This window comes from Siphateles boraxobius, unplaced genomic scaffold (genome assembly GCF_051911475.1).
Source record: "Siphateles boraxobius isolate OS27281-9 unplaced genomic scaffold, OSU_SipBor_1 77, whole genome shotgun sequence".
Lineage (NCBI taxonomy): Eukaryota > Metazoa > Chordata > Actinopteri > Cypriniformes > Leuciscidae > Siphateles > Siphateles boraxobius.
This window is the reverse complement of record NW_027509205.1, coordinates 19,025,049-19,046,643: the sequence shown is the minus strand read 5'-3', so window position 1 is coordinate 19,046,643 and position 21,595 is coordinate 19,025,049. Positions and strand designations below refer to the sequence as shown.

Below are 21,595 nucleotides of genomic sequence, written 5' to 3'. Positions count from 1 at the left end.
ACTGTACTACTTTAGACGCCATTACAAGAGAAATAGATAAACAAAAAATCTAAACATATGTTGGACGTGATCCTTACGTTATGAAGAGGGACGATTTTCAACTCGTCTCACAGACATACTTTGACTTTACAAAGTTCAAAGACTGGTACGTTGCACAAACAGACACATAAGCTGAATTAACTCAGCTTTGACGAAGTGATCACTGACACACACGGGCATTTTCCCATTCGGCTCCTCCCGACCGCAGACGTAGGTTTGCAAGGCAATTTTTCCGATGTTTTTCTGTCAATTTCTTGTATTTTCCCCCCTTATGAACAACAAATTTTGGCACACGATAAAAACTCCTCGTGGTGTGACCGATTAGAGCAACCATAAACGACGCAAAACATAGGCATTTTGAGTTTGTTAGTGATTCCTAAATATAGAAAATCACTTCCTGCCCTCCATCTGTATGTATCGCCATGGCAACGCAGTGACATGACGTCATGTGAAAACAAGCTATAGAGAAGAAAAGAATATCGCAAATTCAATAATCTAAGCATCTTTGAGCTTTGAAAGGTTCCATCTATGTTAAAAGCCACTAAGAACCTTTATTTTTAAGAGTGTAGATCATAAAAAGGTTTTTACTCAAAAAAGAAACTTGGATAAGGCGAACGTATACAATTATAGATTGCTATCCTGATTGTGTCTCGAACATTTCTGATGTAATAAATCACAGCCACTGGCTGCCTCTTCCCACTTTAATTACAGATTAAGGGTAATTGAATTCCACCATCCATCAAGAAAATTAGTTGCAGGCTTGCCGACCCCTTGCTGTCAGCTGACACAAGATAACTATTTAAACCATTAACAGATGATCATTTATCTTACTAGACTGTTGTTAAAACTTCTAGTCATATTCAATCATAGCACCTATCCTAAACTTTTTGTCATAATTTAAACATTCAGATGGATGGATTTTAGATCACAGTGATGGAGAAGCACATCTTCTGAAAGAAGCATCCCTGAGGAAAGCTGTGGTAGAATATTTTTTTTTTGAATACTTACAGTTGTGATGAGTGACTTTTGAGGTCAATTGCAATTATCCAGATTCTTATATGTTTGCTTTTTTTGCAACCATGAAGACAGCGACTTACTTGTTTTGAAAGGATAAATGGATAAACACTAAATAAATAAATATAGCAACCAGCGTAATTGGCGATTTAACAGTCTGTCTTTTGTTTTGGCATCTTTAGAAATAATTAAGCAGATGTTGTGTATTTCCCCAGGGAAACACAAATCTCAGAGTACAGCTACTCCAAAGTGATGAACTTCACTTTATGATTTTACACACTTTTAAGATACTAGAAACTCTGTATAAGTCGTTATGAAACCGAAGTTGCGATAGCCTTTTCTTCCCAATTGTGATGAATATCTGAGTGACTTTGTCCATGGGGATTGATTGGATGGTTGGATGGTTGTGGTTTGCTATTGGTGAATCTCATGTGAGTGACAGGTTGTCCCGCCCTCATCAGAGAAAGAGATCTCACTGACACGCTCAATCTCACCTGTGTGGTTTCAACATTCAAATCTGCCTTCGACCCGCAGCGGACAGAAAGAAAGTGTAGGCTACTTTTCAAACACACAAACGCAGCACCTTTTTTGTGTAGCAAACATTCAAATAAACAGAAGTACTAGGATGAAATGTCATAGTTTGGATCTAAACATGATGGAGATCAAAATATAGTAAAGCAATTTGACCCTTAATATAATGATGAGTAAGACATTGAAGGGTTCACCCAAAAATGAAAATTCTGTCAGTAATTACTCATCCTCATGTTGTTCCAACCCTGTCAGACTTTCGTTCATCTTCGGAACACAAATTAAGATATTTTTGATGAAATCTGAGAGCTGTATCACTCCTTCATAAGTAGGGTGCTAGGTAATTTCATTCTGCCGGCCCAGAAAAGTTACTAAAGACATTGTTAAAATAGGCCAAGTGACTACAGTGGCTCAACCTTAAAGGATTAGTTCACCTCAAAATGAAAATTTCCTAATAATTTACTCACCCCAATAATGGACTTCAATGACAACCACTGTTTTGAAGTCCAAATCAATGCAGGGCTTCAAAACAGGGGTTGTCATTGAAGTCCATAAATTCGAAGAAAAATCCAGAAATGTTTTCCTCAAACTTCTTTTCTCTTCCACTGAGAAAAGAAAGACATGGATATCTTGGATGGCATTGGGATGAGTAAATTATTAGGAAATTTTCATTTTGAGGTGAACTAATCCTTTAAGTTAATCAAGCGACGAGAATAATTTTTGTGATCAGAAAACAAACAAAAATAACAACTTTATTCAACTATTCATTTTCTTTTGTGTTGGCCTCTGACGTGAGTTCACGAGAGCACCACATAGCATGCGCGAGAACCGAGAGGATGACGCTCACGATCATTTGATGTGAAAGTGTGAAAGCTAAACCATTAATTTTGCTGGCGTTGGTAAGGCACTTTTACGCTTTCTCGCTGGTTTCTCACGATTCGGACATCCAGGAAATGCACACTTTAGAACCATTTTAAACATTAAATCGAAACCCATCATTTTTGTTTGTTTTTTGGGCACAAAAAGTATTCTCGTCGCTTGATAAACTTAAGGTTGAGCCAATGTAGTCACTTGGACTATTTTAACGATGTCTTTACTAACTTTTCTGGGCCGGCAGAATGAAATTACATAGAAACCTATGAAGGACTGAGACAGCACTCAGATTTCATCAAAAATATTTATATGTGATTTTTTTTTTTACAAATTACAAAATTAATTTGTGTTCCGAAGATGAGTGAAAGTCTTACGGGGTTGGAACAACATAAGGGTGAGTAATTACTGACAGTGGGTGAACTATCCCTTTAAATCTTTCAGTGAGCCTATTCATTCAAAAGCGCTGTGTAGACATAGTCCAACAGCTTAAAAATGCAATTCCAATGTTGCCTTCACTTCCTGTCTCCTGAAATACCTTCATCTGATTGATTTTTGAAGGCAGCATTATGTATCCTTCGCTGCCTTTGATATCCCACAATCCTGTGCGTTCCATTCCGTGACAGTTGAGGTAAAAAATAAAGATGGCATCTGAAAGTTACCGTCGGTCGTCAGTTTGTGAGTAAATGTACATTTTTGACCAAAGTTTTTCACTTTTGATGTCATAAAGTGAGAAATTACTATTTAAGTAAATAATTATTTGCTTAAATTTCACCAAAGCTCTCTCTATTGGTGTTGTAGATCATTAAACCGTAATGATGTCTGTCCGAAATCAGTTTCAGGAGATGCCATCCATGTTGCCTAGCTGCCTTATCAGCCAAGGAATAAGTCAGCTGCCTACGTTTTTTGATGCAGCCGTATGAGCGAGTTGTTGAATCACTCATTGAATCGATTCATTCAAAATCTGGGTTCATTCAAGAACAAAACCAATGTCTTAAAGTCCCCCTGTGGTGAAAATCAAGCTGTTGATGTTGTTTATATGTCTACAGTATGTGGTGTTTTTAATGCTTTAAGACAAACCATGAGCAAAATCATAAGTCAACAACATTGCTGAGTATTTTCTCCTTAAAACTGCAGTGTACCAAAGACAGTCTCAAAAACACGGTTTGAAATCGCTGGTGTTTCTGACGTAACAAACTACCTGGTAACCAATCCGATCAACGTGTGATCGTCAACGAGTGGATCTCTGAGCTGGTCTGGGTGAGTGGAGGCGGGGCTCATTTGCGAACCTCGTACACTAAATGAAGCAAGAGTGCAGAGTAACATTCACGCTATTTTAAGGCATGAAGAATTTTTTTTCAAGAAAAAAACCTTTCAATTGTTCATTTTGGTGATCAAAGATGAGTTTTAGGGGTTACAATTATTGACTACAGGGCTTAAGTAAATGAGTCACTGAAATATTCATACAGCTGATTTATTTGAGAATGAATTACTTCAAATGAATAAATATTTGTGTAAAAACATTGTCTTTTCAATGTCTACTCATCTCTTCAAAGTGAGTCTGGCGTTCTAAAATGGTTTAACAGCTAAACGGTTTATTTAAACTTTCATATATATTTTTGATTCACATTGTTAATTGTATTATCAAAAGAGCTACAACTATGATTATTAAATCACTGAAACATTTTGTTCTTCAGAATCTTCAAGAATCGTGATCTCTATTGTAACAAAAATAACTGTAGCAAATTGTGGTTGTAACAATTGTAACAAATTGTGATTCTCAATTTATCCCGAATCATGCAGCTCTAATCAACATGAATAAAATGTATGTTTTAACATAACTTGTTCTTGGACAAATTTGATGAGAAATGTTTGAGTTCAAATTAACTTTTGATTGCTGACTTATATTGGCATATCTGAGCAAAGTTTGAGACATTTTCCGAAACTCTAGCAGACGTGTAAGAATCTGGGATTTTTTTCTCATTGCAAAATTGAAGACTGAACTGTAGAATTGCTGTGTTGAAGAAATAATTGCGATATTAAAAAGGTCTCATTGTGATTACTCTTCCCTGCGGAGATTCGTTGATTATTGTTTGAAAAATATGAATGTACACGGTTAGGTAAAACAAATTCCTGCTGGGGGACCATAAAGGCTTGTGATGATGATACACTAGTCCCGTAAGTATTACAATAACCATTGTTACAGATGTCTCGTTAAGAGGAGAATTATGAATGAGATCCGAGTGTTGATTAGATTGACGCACAGCTGCATTGTCTGAGGCTATAAGAATACAAATGTAATTCTCAAATAAATGCCCCCTTGCCCTCAGAATCACTTTTAAAGTTTTTCTCTGCAGGAAGATTAACAGATAATGTTTTTTGTGTGTTGTTGGGGGAGTGAATTAGATTTGTACCCAAATCGGTTACATAAACCTGCGCCGTGCCGGAAAACTTTGTAATGAGTTCTTTTATATTTCCGTGTACTTTCTATACTCTGCAGATTCGGATGTCTTCAAAGGGAAGCTCGCAGAGGGACGGGCTGTTTAGTCGGCAACATCTAAACTTAAGAGCCTGTCAATCAAATCTCAGCGGGAGCAGGAGAATCCATCTGAGGAAAATGACTGTACGAATTGGGAATTGCTGTGAAAGCACAGAGAAAGAGGACGTAATGTCGAAACAGTGAAATGCAGCAACACTCGGTCTGACAGATCAAATGGAGAAAGGCAGAGGGAACTTAGGAGAAATGAATGACAAAAAGATGGAAATGAAAAGAGAGATTCGCTTAGCAAAGATCTGTGAAGTGAGAATGAAGTATACTTGTTTAAACCTGCAATTGCGCTAGAATTTCATTACGACGAGCAGCGGGTGAACTTCCTGTTCTTCAATCTCAACTCAATCTGCATCTGTTCAAGTGTCCTGAAATGAACCGTCGGTGTTAAATGTTCAAAAGACAAAAGGAACATTGTAATGTCCATTTTGCAGCCTGTCGTTCAAAGAAATGATATCTTAAAACAAACTTTTTTCTTTTTTTCCCCTGAAAGTAACAAACATTTCCACCACATCTCAAATGATGCAGTGTGATTTACAATAACATCACTGAAATGAAATGACCATTTAAACACTGTTTGGAATGAAATGGCTAGCACATTATGTATTCTAAATGTAGGCCTATACAAAATGAAACCATATTTTAAAACTTTTTGCATAGTTTGACAAACTTACAGCTTGAGTGCTAGGAAATTACACAATAAAAAAGCTGTGAGACTGACCTTGAATTTTCTTTGTTGTGTGATATTCCATCTCAGGCTCTTACTGACACTGTTGTCTCCTTGATAATCAAGTACACTGAGGGGGAAAAAGAAAAAAATGTTCTAGACTAGTGGTAATGTCACCAAAACTGAAGAAATGTATTCAAAAAATAAATATTGAAGTAGCTTATAATTATTTGACATTTAAACAACAATATATCTTTAACTATATAATTATTCATATATAAAATAAAAATCTACGGCAAAAAACAATAAAATATATACATAAAATGCCTTTTTAAAAAGCAAAATAAAAAAATAAATGAAGATAGGATAAAATGGTTTGACCATTTCAATATGACCTTCGTACACCAAAAAAGTTAAAACCTGTTTTAATAATTAAAAAATGACTCTCTTAGAATCTCACTGGTGCGTTTAAGGATGTGGAAGCATAATGGGTATTTATTGCAGTTCAAGAAAGTTTTCTGTTGGTTTTCCAAAATAATTTTAAAATCACAACATTATCAGCAGGAATGAATGTAGCCTATTTGATCCTCACAACTGAACATACATTATCAAGCTGGTCATTAAATTCAGTTCATCAGCCGCAGCTCTGAAGACCCTCAATTACAGCCTCGTCCCTCCCTCTACACCAATCAGATGAAGGCAGTAATTATGGCCAGCAGCTGAGATGGTCTGGAGGTCAAGCATTACAACGTCATATGCGTTGCAGAGCAGTGTTTTTAAATTATTTTGGCAGCTTTTTCCCTATCTGTGGTACAAAAAAAAAACATAAATATCTTTTTGAGGATTTTAGAGGAGTTTTGGGAACTTTATAGGCTGAAGACTCAAACTAGTTAGACCAGCAAACCACCTAAAACTGGTCTTTTCATTGAGCTTAATGTTCATCATGAAATGCCTGAAGAAGTTGGACCGAAGGGTATCCCTGAAGGTATCTCTTCAAAGTTGTTTCTACAAAATTCTTACACTTAAGCTCATACTTTATGTCAAATGGAGGTTTATTGTCATTTTTAACACACTGCAGGCCAAAGAGGGGAAAAAATGTAATGTAGATTCAGGAAGCTGTGGAGCAGACTGGGAAGTACTACTGTAAATTACCGGCAATAAATAAGTCTGATTTCATTCTAATTTCAACAAACAATAACACGACTCTCACAGTTATGTTCAGTTAGTTTGTTTTCATGGACTTTCAAAGATCCAGTGATCCATGGATATTGACATGCAGCCGGGAAACGTGTTTCCTGAGATTTATGTGCCTGATTTCGACACCAGGGAAATACATAAAGCAAATTTGCCTGTGATCACTTTATATAAAAACAATATAGGTAGGTCAAATCCGAGTGATCACTTATAGACTATCAGTGTCATATATATAACATCAAATCATCCAGCCCTTAAACGTGTAGCCAATAGTTTTTGTCAGTGTTTATTTTTTTTTTTAAAACATCAAATTAGGCAAAATATACAATGGTAAATATTTAATTGATGAGTTGTCAATTTAATATATAACAATACAATATATACGGTATGATTTTACCCCAAAATTCAGCATATTGACTATTGAGACAAAATGATAAATGCAAATCCACCCTTCGCTGCCTGGAGTCCAGTTGTTTTAGTGAATTGCAGCGGTCCATTTGCGTCTCTTTTCTGTAGCATTCAGACGTCTGTAAAAAATATTATACCTCAGATTTCTTGTCAAATCTGTTTATACGGTCAATCTCAAAGCACTTTCCCTTTTTAGATGTTTTGTGTGTTTTTTGCGGCATTCACGCTGCCAATGCTGCCGCTCAGTCTTTTTGCCACTCAGTGTGCGTAACCGCAGTCTCCGGCCGATGGTGACGTCACTCGCATACCCTCTATTATTTTCAGGGAAACGCACGGCTAAAGTAGCTCCGGGCAGACCGCATTACAGTTTCATATTCTCTGTTAAAGTAGTGGGGAAGTGGAATTCAATACCCACAAATATTGGAAACTTAGGAAGTTTTGCAGTACTTAAAGCCAGCCTCAAAATTTGGCTAAAATCAGCACAAGAGTGTCACCATTAATTTAAATTAAATTATTTTCTGTATTTGGTGTACACATCAAACCGTTTTTATCAATTTTGAATTGATGGATAATATGTATTTTGTAAATTGATGTAGTGTATTTGTTGTTTAGTGCTTGCTTTGTGTCTTCTGTTTTTGTTTTGTCTACCTGCCCAGGGACAACAGATGCAGATGAGCTGTTAGCTAACTCTGGTGCAATTGTTTAAATTGTGTGCTGTCCCTGTCAATTAAAAACAGTAAATTAATGAATTAATATTACTCTGCTTCGCGTCGTAGCCACATCACAACCTCGGTTGTGCATTATTTTTTCTAATATTCAACGGCCCGTCGTCAATTATTCCTTACTTATTAACTATATGTTTTATGTAAAACATCCACGTTTCACATCATTATTGGGTGCTTTAATAATAGAATTGCGTATATGTGACATCATTGTGTGATTGTGTAAATGAACTGGTGAATTGTTTTTTAACCGGTTCATTGGAACGAACTGTCCGAAAGAATAAGTTTGTGGAATAGAATCGAACTTTCCATCACCAACAGACAGCAAGTTGTTCGCCCTCCTGCTTATATCAAATGTATTCTCACATTTACTTTATAAAACTCAGTCCTAACATAAAAGTCTTACAGAATTATACTAAATGACCTTTTACTTGATAAAAATTAATAGACTATCAATCAGACGACAGAAGTGATGTTTATTGTGTGCAACAGGTTTTTCAGCAGTTTTGATTTAGAGGTCTTAAAAATTTGAGTATCAAATATGACACAGAACTTTATAGGGTTAATCAAGACTCTTAAAGCCTTGAGTAATGAGTGACTATAATCATCAACTTTCACAAATCTGACAGCTTAACATATTTTCACCAGTGACATTATCTATGAATGATTGGTTGAGAATGAGTAAATAATTACTCAAAACACATCATGTGGTTGTAAATCATTAGTGCTTCACTTTCATGTCTGTTTACTTCAGTTATCCCAGGAATGCATCAATAACAGCTTCTTCAAAGATGAGTGAGGAATTTAAATGTCTCCTAGCAACCCAGTTCTTCTCAGCCTCCTGTGGCGGACGCTTCTGATGGGCATCGTCCTCACACCACAGCCTTCAGGCTCAGGAGAGAGTTTAATCAAACATGCCTGAAGAGAGGGAAAGAGCAAGAGAGGGATATCATCTGTTACATCCATGATGTTTCATGTCATTGCATTCGAGCAGGAAATGAAAGATGGGAGAGACATACTGTAGTGCGAATTCAGGCATCGATTGCATCGCCTTTAGGTAGTTTGTGCTTGCTTTTTAATATTAAAACAGAAAAGTGTGGTTGTGATAACTTTGTCACGCTGTGTGCTTACCAGCTCGAGTGTTTGTCACATACACATTTTGATGTTAGTACTGAAAAATAATGGTCCTCCCTTGTGATTATTTCCAATGTAATGGTAGACCTATCAAAATATGTGATGCATTTTGATTTTGTTAAATAGTCATGAACACTGTAATGAAATAGCTTAATAAATAAAGAAATACAGTTTTATCTATTTCTAACACTGTCTTTTTTATATTGTCAAATAATCATCCTAGTTGAGAATAATGTGCATTTTCTGGTTTCAGAATTTTCAAGCTATTTAATACTCTTTTAAAACATAAAGTTTGCCAACCATATTTTTTATTTAGACATATAATGTACTTTTATTCAGAAAATAAACTAAACTAAGTTACGTCATTCAAATATGTCCTTTAAAAAACACGTTACCCCAATGCGCGTTAAGCCCTATAAGCCCCGTTGTAATTAACTTAACCCGAAAACCTTTCATCAACTACTCGACGCAAATGCATGCTTAATCCAAATATTAATCTATATTTCATGAGGTAACAGTTGTTTCACTCACATCACTCGGTTCTGAGTTTGACAAGCAGGAAGGCAACATGTAGGCCTAAACTTGACAGCGGGGCTTAGAGGTGGGCTGGGTTCACTTCACTTTCACATAACCAGTTGGCCTACGAAATTACGTTAAGTAACATTTCACGAGTCTTCGGTAACTTACACTCGTCTTGAAACGAGCATCGTTGAAAGAAGGATAACTTGCGTTTCAGAAAATGTTGGTTCAGTAAGTTAACCGCTCTGGCGAATTCCTGAAGTTCATTCAGTGAGTGAGCCGTATTCGTTAGACTGGTTCCAACCAGTAATTTAACGTGTGTGAAAATAAAATGAATCATGAAAAGAAGCTGCTCAAATGAGTCATTTGTTCGTGAATCAGACTAAACGTTACACGCGTTGTTTGTTTTTGGCATTCAACTCGGAGAATTCAACTCGAAGTGTGTTTTTATTAACACATTCAATACAGCCTTCAAAACGACATTAAAATTTGGTAAATATGCTGGGTTTATATATATATATTTATATATATTTTGTGGCACTGGAGAATTCGCGAAAACCGGTAAATCATATTGTTGCACACTTCTGAGGTGATTGATATCGATTTAGTAAAGGTAATCTGAGTAGAGAAATTTGGGTTAGATAATTTAATTTATCATTTAATTTATTTTAATAATATGAATATAATTCGAGAATAAGCGAAAACATAAACCGTTGAGCCCGCTGCTTGACGTCACCTTCACATTCCAATCTGTTTCTATGGCAACCATGGCGCGTCATAGTGTTTGATTACGTCACAGAAAGCAGATTATAAAGACTCGCTTGCAGTCTATGCAGTTGAGCGATATAACGAGCAGAAGCGAGTTTAAGCGACATATATACCTATACATAACAGCAGAAAACTACCGATACAAACTTTAGAAACACTGCAATAAGACGTCATTCTTTACAGTCTATACTCAGCGTGTAGCCTACATACTCACAGTTTATAGACTCAAACTGCACAGAATCAAACACAGTGTGTATCGCAAACAGTTACACAACTGTACGTCTTTGATTTGTCAGCATTAGATACAAAACTCACAATGTCTACAAACTTCAGAGAGGTGTGTCTGGAGATATACGTCGACGGCGTGTTCCACAGCTGTGATAGTTTATGGGTACCACAAGAGGAAGATGCGCAGTTGGAGTTCAAGATCACCGATGCCATCTATGACCTTTTCGGTAGCTCGGCAGTGATCAATGCCCAGCTGGAGGTTGATTCATATGAGGACATGTCAGTCAGTTACAGCGTTTTAGATGGGGACGCTGTGCAGGTTGACTTTGATAAGAACGACTCAACCTCAGCTTGTGTAGAGAGAGATGAGCAGTTGGAGAATGAAGTCAAAAATGTCTTCTCAGTGACGGTGTTACCAACAGATGTGGCAGCGAGAAGCAGAGGGGTCGATGCTTCTCCTGAAACCCATGAGAAATGCCCAACAGGTGAATGTTAAACATGCACAACAGGTCAACATGCACCACTGATACATTTTCAATATATTCAGAGGCGCGGGAAGTAGGGGAGCTTTTCACAGGATTGTAAATGCAACAACAACAATAATTATTTGCATGTATTAATTTTTAGCATTTAGTAATGTATTTGTAAGAAACGCTTTTAGTGGGCTATTTAAAAAAAGTGTTATTAAAATGTTGAATTATGTTTTTTTAAACGTACGCGCAGTATGTGACGTCATATTATGACCGTTGCAGTGAAAAAAAGAAAGCATTCGCTGCTACTTATTGTGATTTGAAACTGTGTCTGCCTTTTGAGAATACTAAGGTGTTAATATTGTTTGTTCAATGACTATTTTGTATTTAAATTTGTTTATTTTGTAAACTCCCGAGTGCTTTAAAAATGACGTCATCGCGGTGTACACGTTGAGTGCGCGTGCACATTTTTTTTTTCTTTTTTTTTTAATTTCCGCGCGGCTCCTCTTTCGAAGATGAGGAGGCGAATCTGGCGAGTATGTCTCACTCCGGCACCCAGTTATCGAATGTCTAAATTAGTTTATCACATTTACACAATCAACCTACAATAGTATAATAAGACTTTTTAATGAAAATAAAGGTCCAAGTTCAATAAAAAATGTTCACGAAGCTAAATGTACTGTGAAAATTGAAAATATTTAAGAGATCGTTAATTTAGTTGTATGCATATGTTCTCATATATCCATTTATTTTGTTCTAATGTCAAGTGATAATCTTAAGGTTTACTGGGTTTTTACCCTATTCATTTGTAGTGTGGTTTTAATGAAGTGTAGCTACTAAAATAAACATCATCACCTGTGCACCTTACTTCTCTCGCCGCCGATTCCTGATGGTTTCAGAAAGATTACTCCGTGTCGCCCCCGGTCGTTTCAAAGAATAGTACAACGGCGAGCTCGTCGAGTAAATGTAATAACAATGAGATGCAAACAGAAATGTCTTTCAAATCAGATTAATATTTCATGTCAGACTAATTTTGTATGTCTAATCTAGGGTTGCCAACTTTCTGAAATGGAAATAAGGAACGGAATAATCAATATACAAGACTGAACCACAACGTTATATAAAGGCTATCATGATCATTTTGCCAACAATGAACCATGGATTTGTTTAGTTTATAATACGTTTTATTTTTTACTTAAACAAATACAACATATAACATTCAAAACTCATCGGTTTAGGCAGCATTTGAAGAAAAATAAACAACAGTTTTCTGTAGCCTTGTGCGAACTTATTCAATAGAATTGGACTTCTAGAATGTTCTTTCCAGCGCAAAAAATTACATTTTTAATTTAATTAGACAACATTGTAAGGAAGTGTAGTGCAAATATCCTTATATAGGCCTAATTATAATTCCATTATAGTTAACTTTCTTTTCGCCGGCTACTCGGAGGTTGTCATTTTTACATTTCCCGCTGTTGTCACTTGTCGTCATCGTTGCTACGATACGTGACTCACAATGACTAACGACCAAATAAAAGGGCATTCTCTGATGATGTTCCAAGATGTTAAAAACGCTACGCGGCTGATCATAGACAAACATGGGGAGAAATTAGTATCTACCGCTCCGTCTGTTTTTTTTTCTTTCTTATCATAGCCTACAAATGTCTTCGTTCATAGTCTGTCTGACATATTAGAAGCTATGTGTCTGTCATGGATTTGCACTGAATTGATTCTCAAAAATACGGAACAACGTGCATTCCGTATCAGTTCCATATGGAACAAGATTTGTATGTGTCAAATACGGGACGATTCCGTATTATACGGAACGGTTGGCAACCCTAGACGTTTCTAATAACATATGTTTTTCTTTTGTTTTTCAGGAAGTAACAAAGTGTGGATGATGAAGAAAATGAGTGGATACTTTGAAATGCTTTTTACTGTTCCAGAGCCATTGTGTGTCCCAGGCATTCCTCAGCCAACATCTGAAACGGATCTGGTCGATATTGCGCAATTAAGTGTCCCAGTTCCAAGCGTTTCTGAGCAAGAACCTCAAGTGGATCTGGTTGATCCAGAGGAGTCCATTGTCCCAGGTCTAAACCGTTCTGAGCTAGAACCAGTGTCCTCTGAAGGTCAGGAAGTTGAAGTCAGGGATGCCATCTCAGATCTGAAGAGCCCTACAGTGGTGTGTGACGATCTGAGCAGCTCACTAGGACCTTCAGGAAACAGCAGTGGGATCGATCAGGATGGCATGGATGCTTCTCCTGAAACCCCTGAAAAGATCAGCCCAAAAGGTGAATGTCAACAGAGCATTTGATATGCAACATTACAATGGCATGTGCAATCTGTAAAGTTTCAGGAGTGACTGTAGGGAATTTTTGTAAATGTGTAGAATTTTTGTAAATGCAGTTGTCACTCCCGTAAATTACTGAACTGTGTGTGTACAGAACCGATGAGATGCAAATAGAAATGTCTCAAGTTGGACTAATTATTCATTATTCATCTGTGGTTAGTGATGTTTCTAATAACATATTTATTTTCTTCTTTTTAAAGAAAATACTAAAGTGAGGAAGATGAAAAAAAATAGGACATTCTTCCAAAAGCTTTTTAGGATTTATCCGGCTGTTCCAGAGCCCTTGTGTCTCCCAGATGCAAGCGTTCCTGAGCCGGAACCTGAATTGGATCTGGTCGATCCCAAGGAATCGTGTGTCCCGGTTCCAAACGTTCCTGAGCCGGAACCTGAATTGGATCTGGTCGATCCCAAGGAATCGTGTGTCCCGGTTCCAAACGTTCCTGAGCCGGAACCTGAATTGGATCTGGTCGATCCCAAGGAATCGTGTGTCCCGGTTCCAAACGTTCCTGAGCCGGAACCTGAATTGGATCTGGTTGATCCCAAGGAATCGTGTGTCCCGGTTCCAAGCGTTCCTGAGCCAGAACCTGAATTGGATCTGGTTGATTCAGATGAATCGTGTGTTCCAGGTCCAAGTGTTCCTGAAATGGAACCGGAATTGTATCAGGTCGATCCCAAGGAATTGTGTGTCCTGGTTCCAAGTGGTCCTGAGATGGAACCGGAATTGGATCTGGATGATTCAGATGAATCGTGTGTTCCTGCTCCAAGCGTTCCTGAGATGGAACCGGAATCGGATCTGGATGATTCAGATGAATGGTGTGTTCCTGGTCCAAGTGTTCTTGAGATGGAACCGGAATTGGATCTGGTTGATTCAGATGAATCGTGTGTTCCAGGTCCAAGTGTTCCTGAGATGGAACCGGAATTGGATCTGGATGATTCAGATGAATCGTGTGTTCCAGGTTCAAGCGTTCCTGAGACGGAACCGGAATTGGATCTGGATGATTCAGATGAATCGTGTGTTCCGGGTCCAAGCGTTCCTTATTCATGCTCTTCCGAGCAGAAACTAGTTCAAGATGAAACCTGTTTCCCATTGGAGGAGCGTGTGAAGGGCTGTACACAGCATCAAAACCCTGTCACTGCGGTCTGGAACAACGTCTTCATTGGAAATGAGTAAGTCTACAACACATTTAGACTAATATGAACCATGTGATTCATAATGTAATGCAGGAGTAGGAACAGGAATCAAACACAATTATATTTCTACATTGTAAATCCTATGCAGTGAAAGACTAATCTTGGCTGTTGTGTTCTTGTGCAGAGAGATAGCAAGGGACCGAATGAGACTGAAGGAGCTGGGTATTACTCACATCCTCAATGCTGCTGCTGTGAAGAAGAACCTGAGGGTCTTGTTGGGAGTCCCATGGGAGATAGACCTGAGAGAAACAGTTCATACAGGGGCGAGATACTACAGAGGCATGAACATCACTTATTGTGGCTTGCCTACAACGCACAGTTCCAACATCAGCCAATACTTCTTGCCAGCTGCCAAATTCATCCACAAGACCAAGAAAAACCCAGAAAGTAAGATCTTTTATCAAGTGTTCTGGAGTGACAAACTGTTTTTCTGGACTTTTTCTGACTGTCTTTCTGTTTTTATTTCCACAGATAAGGTGTTCATTCACTGCACTGAGGGTGTCAGCTACGCCCCTACTCTTTTTCTGGCATACCTCATGATCCACCATTACATGACAGTGGAGCAAGCCATTGATTACCTCATACAGGTAAGACACATCAAGCCCGACATAGACTTCCTGAAGCAGCTGGCAATCCTCAATGAGGAACTTATGAACAATACAGCTACAAAATATAGAAGGGAAAACAACAGCTGGATATACAAGCAGGCAGCCAAAATACTGCAAAAAAAGCCCTGCAGAGCACTGGTTAAAAAGTGTGCACGGATTAAGAGAAAATGCACACTTTCTAGATAAGGCTCATATTAAAAAGGTTCAGAAGTTTTATTACTGCTCTATTTTTATCTCTTTACATTTTATAACCAGAGCACAGACTAAAGTGCACAAATTAAGAAAATAAATTAGATTTAAAAAAAACAAACAATGAACACAAATTTTTATCTCTGCTCTATTTTTTATCTGTGCACTTTTTTAAAAAACAGCACAGATAAAAGAACAACCATGAGCAAAATTAGAACAATCATTCAATAATTTAAAAGAATTAAACCGTTACACATCAATTTTAATAAAATATTTTTCAGTAAAAATATTACAATTTGGGATGCAGTGTTGTCAGTGTTCCTTATTACATAATTTCTTACATCATTTCTTAATCTGCTTGTGGTGTGTGTTTGATTTGAGACTTGTCTTCACACTAATGTCTTTATGTCTCTAATAACGCTCAGTGTTAAATACAGTATATTCTTAAAACAAATCATGATATAGGCAAATGAAGAGGAAAAGTGAGAAAATTCGTCGGTTGGTGACATCTGGTTATTTCCTGGGGCTTTTCCGTAACATAATACCCTGAACTATCAGTTGATAAGAAGGGATTATGATGGTTCTTGAATCAAATGAATGTAATTACATCTTGATTAATGTTTAGGGTTACACTAACAAGGACGTTAATAAGTTGTTTTTTCAGGATATGGCTACCGAAATTGATGACTGGAAGAACACATATTTTACAGACAAAATGATTATGGGAAGGGATTTTAACTCTGTTCCAGATGAATGGCAGGATAGATACCCCATTCCTTTCAACACATTTTTGTAAATAACCCCCTGATTAATAGTATATCCCAGTTTCTTGATCTGATTGATATTTGGCGTGTAAATAACCCACACAAAAAACAATTTACATGGGGTCCTTTTCAGGGCGCATTCAACATCCTAGATTGGATTTTTGGTTGACAACTAGTAATCTTCTTTCTTCCTCATTTGACTGTAATATTTCTCCTTCAGTTTTAACTGATCACAGTGCCATATCACTCTCTCTCAGACATGGGCAGTATTTCAATTAAATGTATTTTAAATACCTATTTAATTACTTTTAGTGTATTTTGTAATTTGTATTTTGCAGGTGTGGAAAAAATAAAATGTAGTTTGTAACAAAATATTTTGAGGGAGTGTATTTAGAGTATTTCAAATACCTAAATGCTTAAGAAAAATCACCATAGTAAATGATTTTGCCATATCTTCGGTCTGATGTTGGCAATGGCAATGTCCAGGTTAGATGCACGAAAATCACGTGACACCCTGTAGACCGGGCTCCCTCCAAGAAGTGAATGAGTTTTGAACTCTTAAAAACGGCATTAAGGTAAAGTGTTTTGTGAAAAATATACAGTCTACACACACACATATTGCACACTGAACGGCATTATAGAGAATTTTGCCTTATGAGATCAATGCATTGTGTTGTCATTCATAAAAGTACATCATAGGCCCTACCTTTTATGAAACAGCGCGTCTGTCGTAACTCCACTGAAATCTCCATGCTAAGCAAGCGTTCATAATATAACATCCATCTGCAGTTTTTACACGTTTTTAAACGTATTACATATGAGAAATATTGATATTGATTTTGTATAAAATAATCATCAATCCTATTGTTTTTCATTAATTGCGCACGCAGCGCAATTCTACTATTCTACTAAGGCATACGCGGTCAGGGCAGTTAGAGTCTCGTGTGTAAAACAAACCCACACATATTATGATTAATATGATTAATCATATATTATGATTAAAATGGAATTTTGATTTTGTGACAAATTCTCAGTCTGTTATTTTTACACAAAAATCGCTGCAAAAGATGCTTTCCAACAGGTTTTATCATAGTTTTTTTTCCAACTCCATTGACTTGTATTGGGTGTTCTGTGAGGTACGGTATTACTCCGCCGCCGGAAACAGAAATGGGGTAGTTTGTATTCTTTCTGTAGTCTTCCAGTCGCGATATCGTAGGCTACGCTATCCAAACATTGGCAAAGGTGCATTATCGCCACCAACTGGGCTGGAGTGTCTATTATTCAAGCTCTCAACGGAAGAATGTTCGGTTGTGAGGCGTTTGGAAAAATAGGTCCACAGTTTTACAACGAATGGTAAAACACCTGCTGGAAAGCATCTTTTGCTGCGATTTTTGTGTGAACATATCAGTGAACAGCCCAGACCACTCGGTGAGTTTCACGTCTTTGTAAACTAAAGTTTAATGCGTTTTATGAATGATTCTTCCAGTGGGGGGGTGCTAATACAGAAACCGAAAATTCTCGGGACAGCAGCATTTGTCCAAATTTCAATCTTAACCGTTCTATTTCAACAGAAATGATCTTAAAACAGGGCTTTAAGTGTAAAATACCGAACTTGTCCTTTTAGGCACGAGTAGAGTAACGGTGACAATATGGCTACGTAGCCTACATCAAACACTTTTTGCTATTAAGGGCAGCCTATCACACCATTGATGTGAACTTAGCTATACATGCCATATACGTCAGAGGGAGCTATTTCAGGCCCTGTAGAGATTTAGTGAAATGCCCATACTTTTTTATTTTGCTACTTCGCCATTTTGAATTTACACATTTCTCATATTTGTGTTATTGCTAATATTTGTGTTTTTGACCTTTCAGTAATAAAAAAAAAGACTTAAGATCATTCTGGGAGTATTTTTGTATTTTCAAAATACTAATTACTTGTATTTTATTTAAAGCTCCAGTAGGTAGCTTTTGTAAACAAATATTTGTTAAAACTCTCATTATGTCCTGAAAGTAGAATATGAGACAGATAATCTGTGAAAAAAATCAAGCTCCTCTGGCTCCTCCCTGTGGTCCTATTGCCATTTGCAGAAATACACCGCTCCCGGTCAGAAACAACCAATCAGAGCCAGGAGGAATGTCTTAGCAGTGTCAATCACGCTCGTGTACGCGCTGATCACCCCTCTCTTGCACAGCGCGAGCGCATACCGTTGTTCGTGACTCTCCTGTTCAAACTCGTTCATCCAAATGAACGAATCTTTTTTCGAGTCATTTCATTCATTCAACTAACGAAATGACTCGAAAAAAGATTTGTTCATTTTGAACGAGTATTTTTCGGAGTCATTTCGTTCATTCAACGAACGAATGACTCGAAAAAAGATTTGTTCATTTTGATGAACGAGTTCGAACAGGATCACGAACGTGCATCACAGAACAGAGCAAGGCGAGCATTTGTGCTTATAAAACTTAAAGTTTTTTATTTATTTTTGAAATGACCGATCGTGTCACTAGATAAGACCCTTATTCATCGTCTGGTATCGTTTAAAACCCTTTGAAGCTGCACTGAAACTGTCATTTGGTCCTCGAAACGTTTGTGTCCTATTGAAGTCCATTATATGGAGAAAAGGCCTGGAATGTTTTCATCAAAAACCTTAATTTCTTTTCGACTGAAGAAAGAAAGACATGGACATCTTGGGTGACATGGGGGTGAGTAAATTATCAGCAAAAGTTTTTTTTTAAAGTGAACTAATCCTTTAACGTTATCTTAGTAGCTATAACTTGTAGAAAGAGTGCAACCTTATAAAGTTACATGTATTGCAAAATACATCATGATTTGAGGACCAAGTTTGTAGTCAAAGTATGGGCAGGGCATATTCAATGTAAAGCATATTGTTGATGTTTCGTCCCTATTAGTGAATGTTCCATAACTGTTTATAATCCGCCGTCATCGGTGGTCCTGCTTACTAGCCTGCGTGTTCACGGCAGGTTCCGCTGTGGGGGAGGAGCTGTGGAGGGAGGGCTGTAGCGCAGCAGAGAGCAAGTGGGTTGGACCTGTAAGTTGTGCTTGTTCAAATTTTCAGGCTAAGTCAACATTTTCTCAAAACTCCCTACTGCAGCTTTAAATACATTTTTCACATCAGTATTTTGTATTTTATTTTGTTACATTTCATGAGCCAGTATTTGTATTTTGTAACAAAATAGTTTTTGATGTATTTGTGCCCACCTCTGCTCTCTCTTAGGAGCATGTTAGCTCACCGTCTACCAGAACTCATGGGAAGTTTAACAATAATATTTCAAAATGTGAATTCTTTTGTAATTCTGTTTTGTTAATGATTAACAATGTTAAACTATGTCTGAATTAACTTCAATTGGCGAATGGGTTAAATTTAGCATTAAAAGATTGGCAATTACAGAAGCTAAACGAATTGTAAATGCTAGAAAATTAAGGCAGATAACAATTATAATTATTTTGTGATAAAGACCCTTTGTGTGAGAGAGAGTACTTCACTTTCTTCAATCAGAGCTGGATGATTTTTAAACAGAAAAGACTAAAGGGGCATTTATACGATCTAGAGCGGGTGGATTGAGAAGGGGGAAATTCTTTGTATTTCTTTAACTTAGAAAAAAGACAACAAGCCTTAATACACTTAGCATCAATAACTACAGGTGAAACTCGATAAATTAGAATATCGTGCAAAAGTTCATGTATTTCAGTAATTCATATTAAAAGGTGAAACTAATACATTTAGTATATATAACTATATACATATGCATGATCATACTTTTCAGAGGGCACACATATCTGTATTTAAAATTCTTTTTTTATTGATTTCATGAAATATTCTAATTTTCTGAGATTTTGGGTTTTTCATAAACTGTAAGCCATAATCATCAAAATTATAACTTTTGCACGATATTCTAATTTTTTGAGTTTCACCTGTATATAAGTAAAGAGAAAACACTGATTGATGATTACATTCATTCCTTCTATAATGATTTATATAAATCAAAATATACAGAGAGTGTCACGGAACGTGCAAGATAAAAAAGGTGTGAGGACTCAAATGCAGAGAATGGTAATTTCTTACAAAAATAAACAAACACAAAGCAAAAATCCACGAGGGGGAAAAACACAATAAATAAGAATGAAACAACTGAACCTTAACATGAAGTGGGGAACGGGGAATCACGGGGAACAGGAGACATAAGACAACGATCCGACAAAGACTGCAAACAAGAGGAGACTTAAGAAGGGAACAAATCAAGAGGGGACAGGTGGAAGAACTCAAACAATAATCAGGTAACGAGGGGGAGGGATCAGACAACGACCAGAGCACATGGCCCAAAATAACAAAACACCCATGTGCAACACAAGACAGGACAGGCATGTGACAGAGAGAGACTGTGATCTTTTCCTTCTTAAAAGATAAAGTTCCTTTTATAAACTCATAGAAATATGATGGAAGCTGACATTGAGATTTAAGAATTAGACATTTGCTATTAAACAAAATGTCTAATGGAAAGTCTCCAGGTATTGCTGGCATCACAGTAGAAGTATATAAAACTGAAATTATAATCTTGAAGCACTACAGGAGTGTATAGATAAAGCTGAATTATCGCCATCAATCGAACAAGGATAAATGCTATTTAGACAACAACTCTTTTATATAACGATTTCAAATCGCTTTCTCGTGTTTTTGCTAATAGACTTTGTGAAATTATCAGTGAAACATGATCAGCTTTTATCAAAGGGAAAAGTATTATAATTATTTAATTCCTCATACAAGCATACTTCTATTTCCAGACTTTTTCGAGGCGTTTGATACCCTTGAACACCCTTTTCTGTTTAAGTATTTTTATGGCTTTGGTCCAATGCTTTGTAGAGTAATTTCCATGTTCTATAATGAGATTTTTAGAAGTGTTTCCCGTAACTTAGGTTCTTCTCCCAGAATTCAAATTAAACGAGGAATCCGACAGGGATGCCCTATTTCACCATTGCTTTTTAATCTTGCAGTCGAATTAATGTCTCTATTCATAACAAATTGAGGACAATGTAGTCATAGACATTCATAGGACCTTTACTTAAAGCCAAATTGCAGTCGACACTCTCATATTTCTTAAAAATAAAGACGTGGTTCCATTAGCTATTGATAAAATGTATATCTTTTCAAAGGCATCAGGTCTAATCCTAAAGTTTCAAAAGTGTGAATTAATGGCTATCCATAATTGGGATTTAGAAGAGGACATTCCAGTGAAAAACAAGGTTAAGTACCTAGGGGTTATGATTACCAAAGATGTTGTTAATAGAGAATATTCAAATTTTAACTCTAAAATGAAAAAGTATGAAAAAACCATTGGTTATCTCGAGACCATATGTCCATATG

The 21,595-nt window shown here is 36.9% G+C and overlaps 2 protein-coding genes and 1 long non-coding RNA gene across 3 annotated transcripts; all 3 read left to right on the top strand.

Moving 5' to 3' along the window:
• Positions 1–885: 885 nt before the first annotated feature.
• LOC143725458 (uncharacterized) lies at positions 886–5,726 on the top strand. The gene is made up of 2 exons (XR_013198228.1): positions 886–1,019; positions 4,952–5,726. It is a non-coding gene; the product is annotated as an uncharacterized LOC143725458 (long non-coding RNA).
• A 4,797-nt stretch (positions 5,727–10,523) lies between these two features.
• LOC143725684 (uncharacterized) lies at positions 10,524–14,365 on the top strand. The gene is made up of 4 exons (XM_077218311.1): positions 10,524–11,124; positions 12,990–13,400; positions 13,660–14,272; positions 14,350–14,365. Exons 1-4 carry the CDS (start codon positions 10,728–10,730, stop codon positions 14,363–14,365), a joined length of 1,437 nt encoding a protein of 478 aa, XP_077074426.1. The 5' UTR covers positions 10,524–10,727.
• LOC143725609 (dual specificity phosphatase 29-like) lies at positions 14,320–15,558 on the top strand. The gene is made up of 3 exons (XM_077218130.1): positions 14,320–14,626; positions 14,775–15,037; positions 15,122–15,558. Exons 1-3 carry the CDS (start codon positions 14,367–14,369, stop codon positions 15,442–15,444), a joined length of 846 nt encoding a protein of 281 aa, XP_077074245.1. The 5' UTR covers positions 14,320–14,366; the 3' UTR covers positions 15,445–15,558.
• Positions 15,559–21,595: the final 6,037 nt, after the last annotated feature.

Coding starts and splice junctions, on each gene's coding strand:
- LOC143725684 (XM_077218311.1), top strand. CDS start 10,728: ATGTCTACAAACTTCAGAGAGGTGTGTCTGGAGATATACGTCGACGGC. Junction 11,125..12,989: donor CCATGAGAAATGCCCAACAG/GTGAATGTTAAA, acceptor TTTGTTTTTCAG/GAAGTAACAAAGTGTGGATG. Junction 13,401..13,659: donor TGAAAAGATCAGCCCAAAAG/GTGAATGTCAAC, acceptor TTCTTTTTAAAG/AAAATACTAAAGTGAGGAAG.
- LOC143725609 (XM_077218130.1), top strand. CDS start 14,367: ATGGAACCGGAATTGGATCTGGATGATTCAGATGAATCGTGTGTTCCA. Junction 14,627..14,774: donor AACGTCTTCATTGGAAATGA/GTAAGTCTACAA, acceptor GTTCTTGTGCAG/AGAGATAGCAAGGGACCGAA. Junction 15,038..15,121: donor GACCAAGAAAAACCCAGAAA/GTAAGATCTTTT, acceptor TTATTTCCACAG/ATAAGGTGTTCATTCACTGC.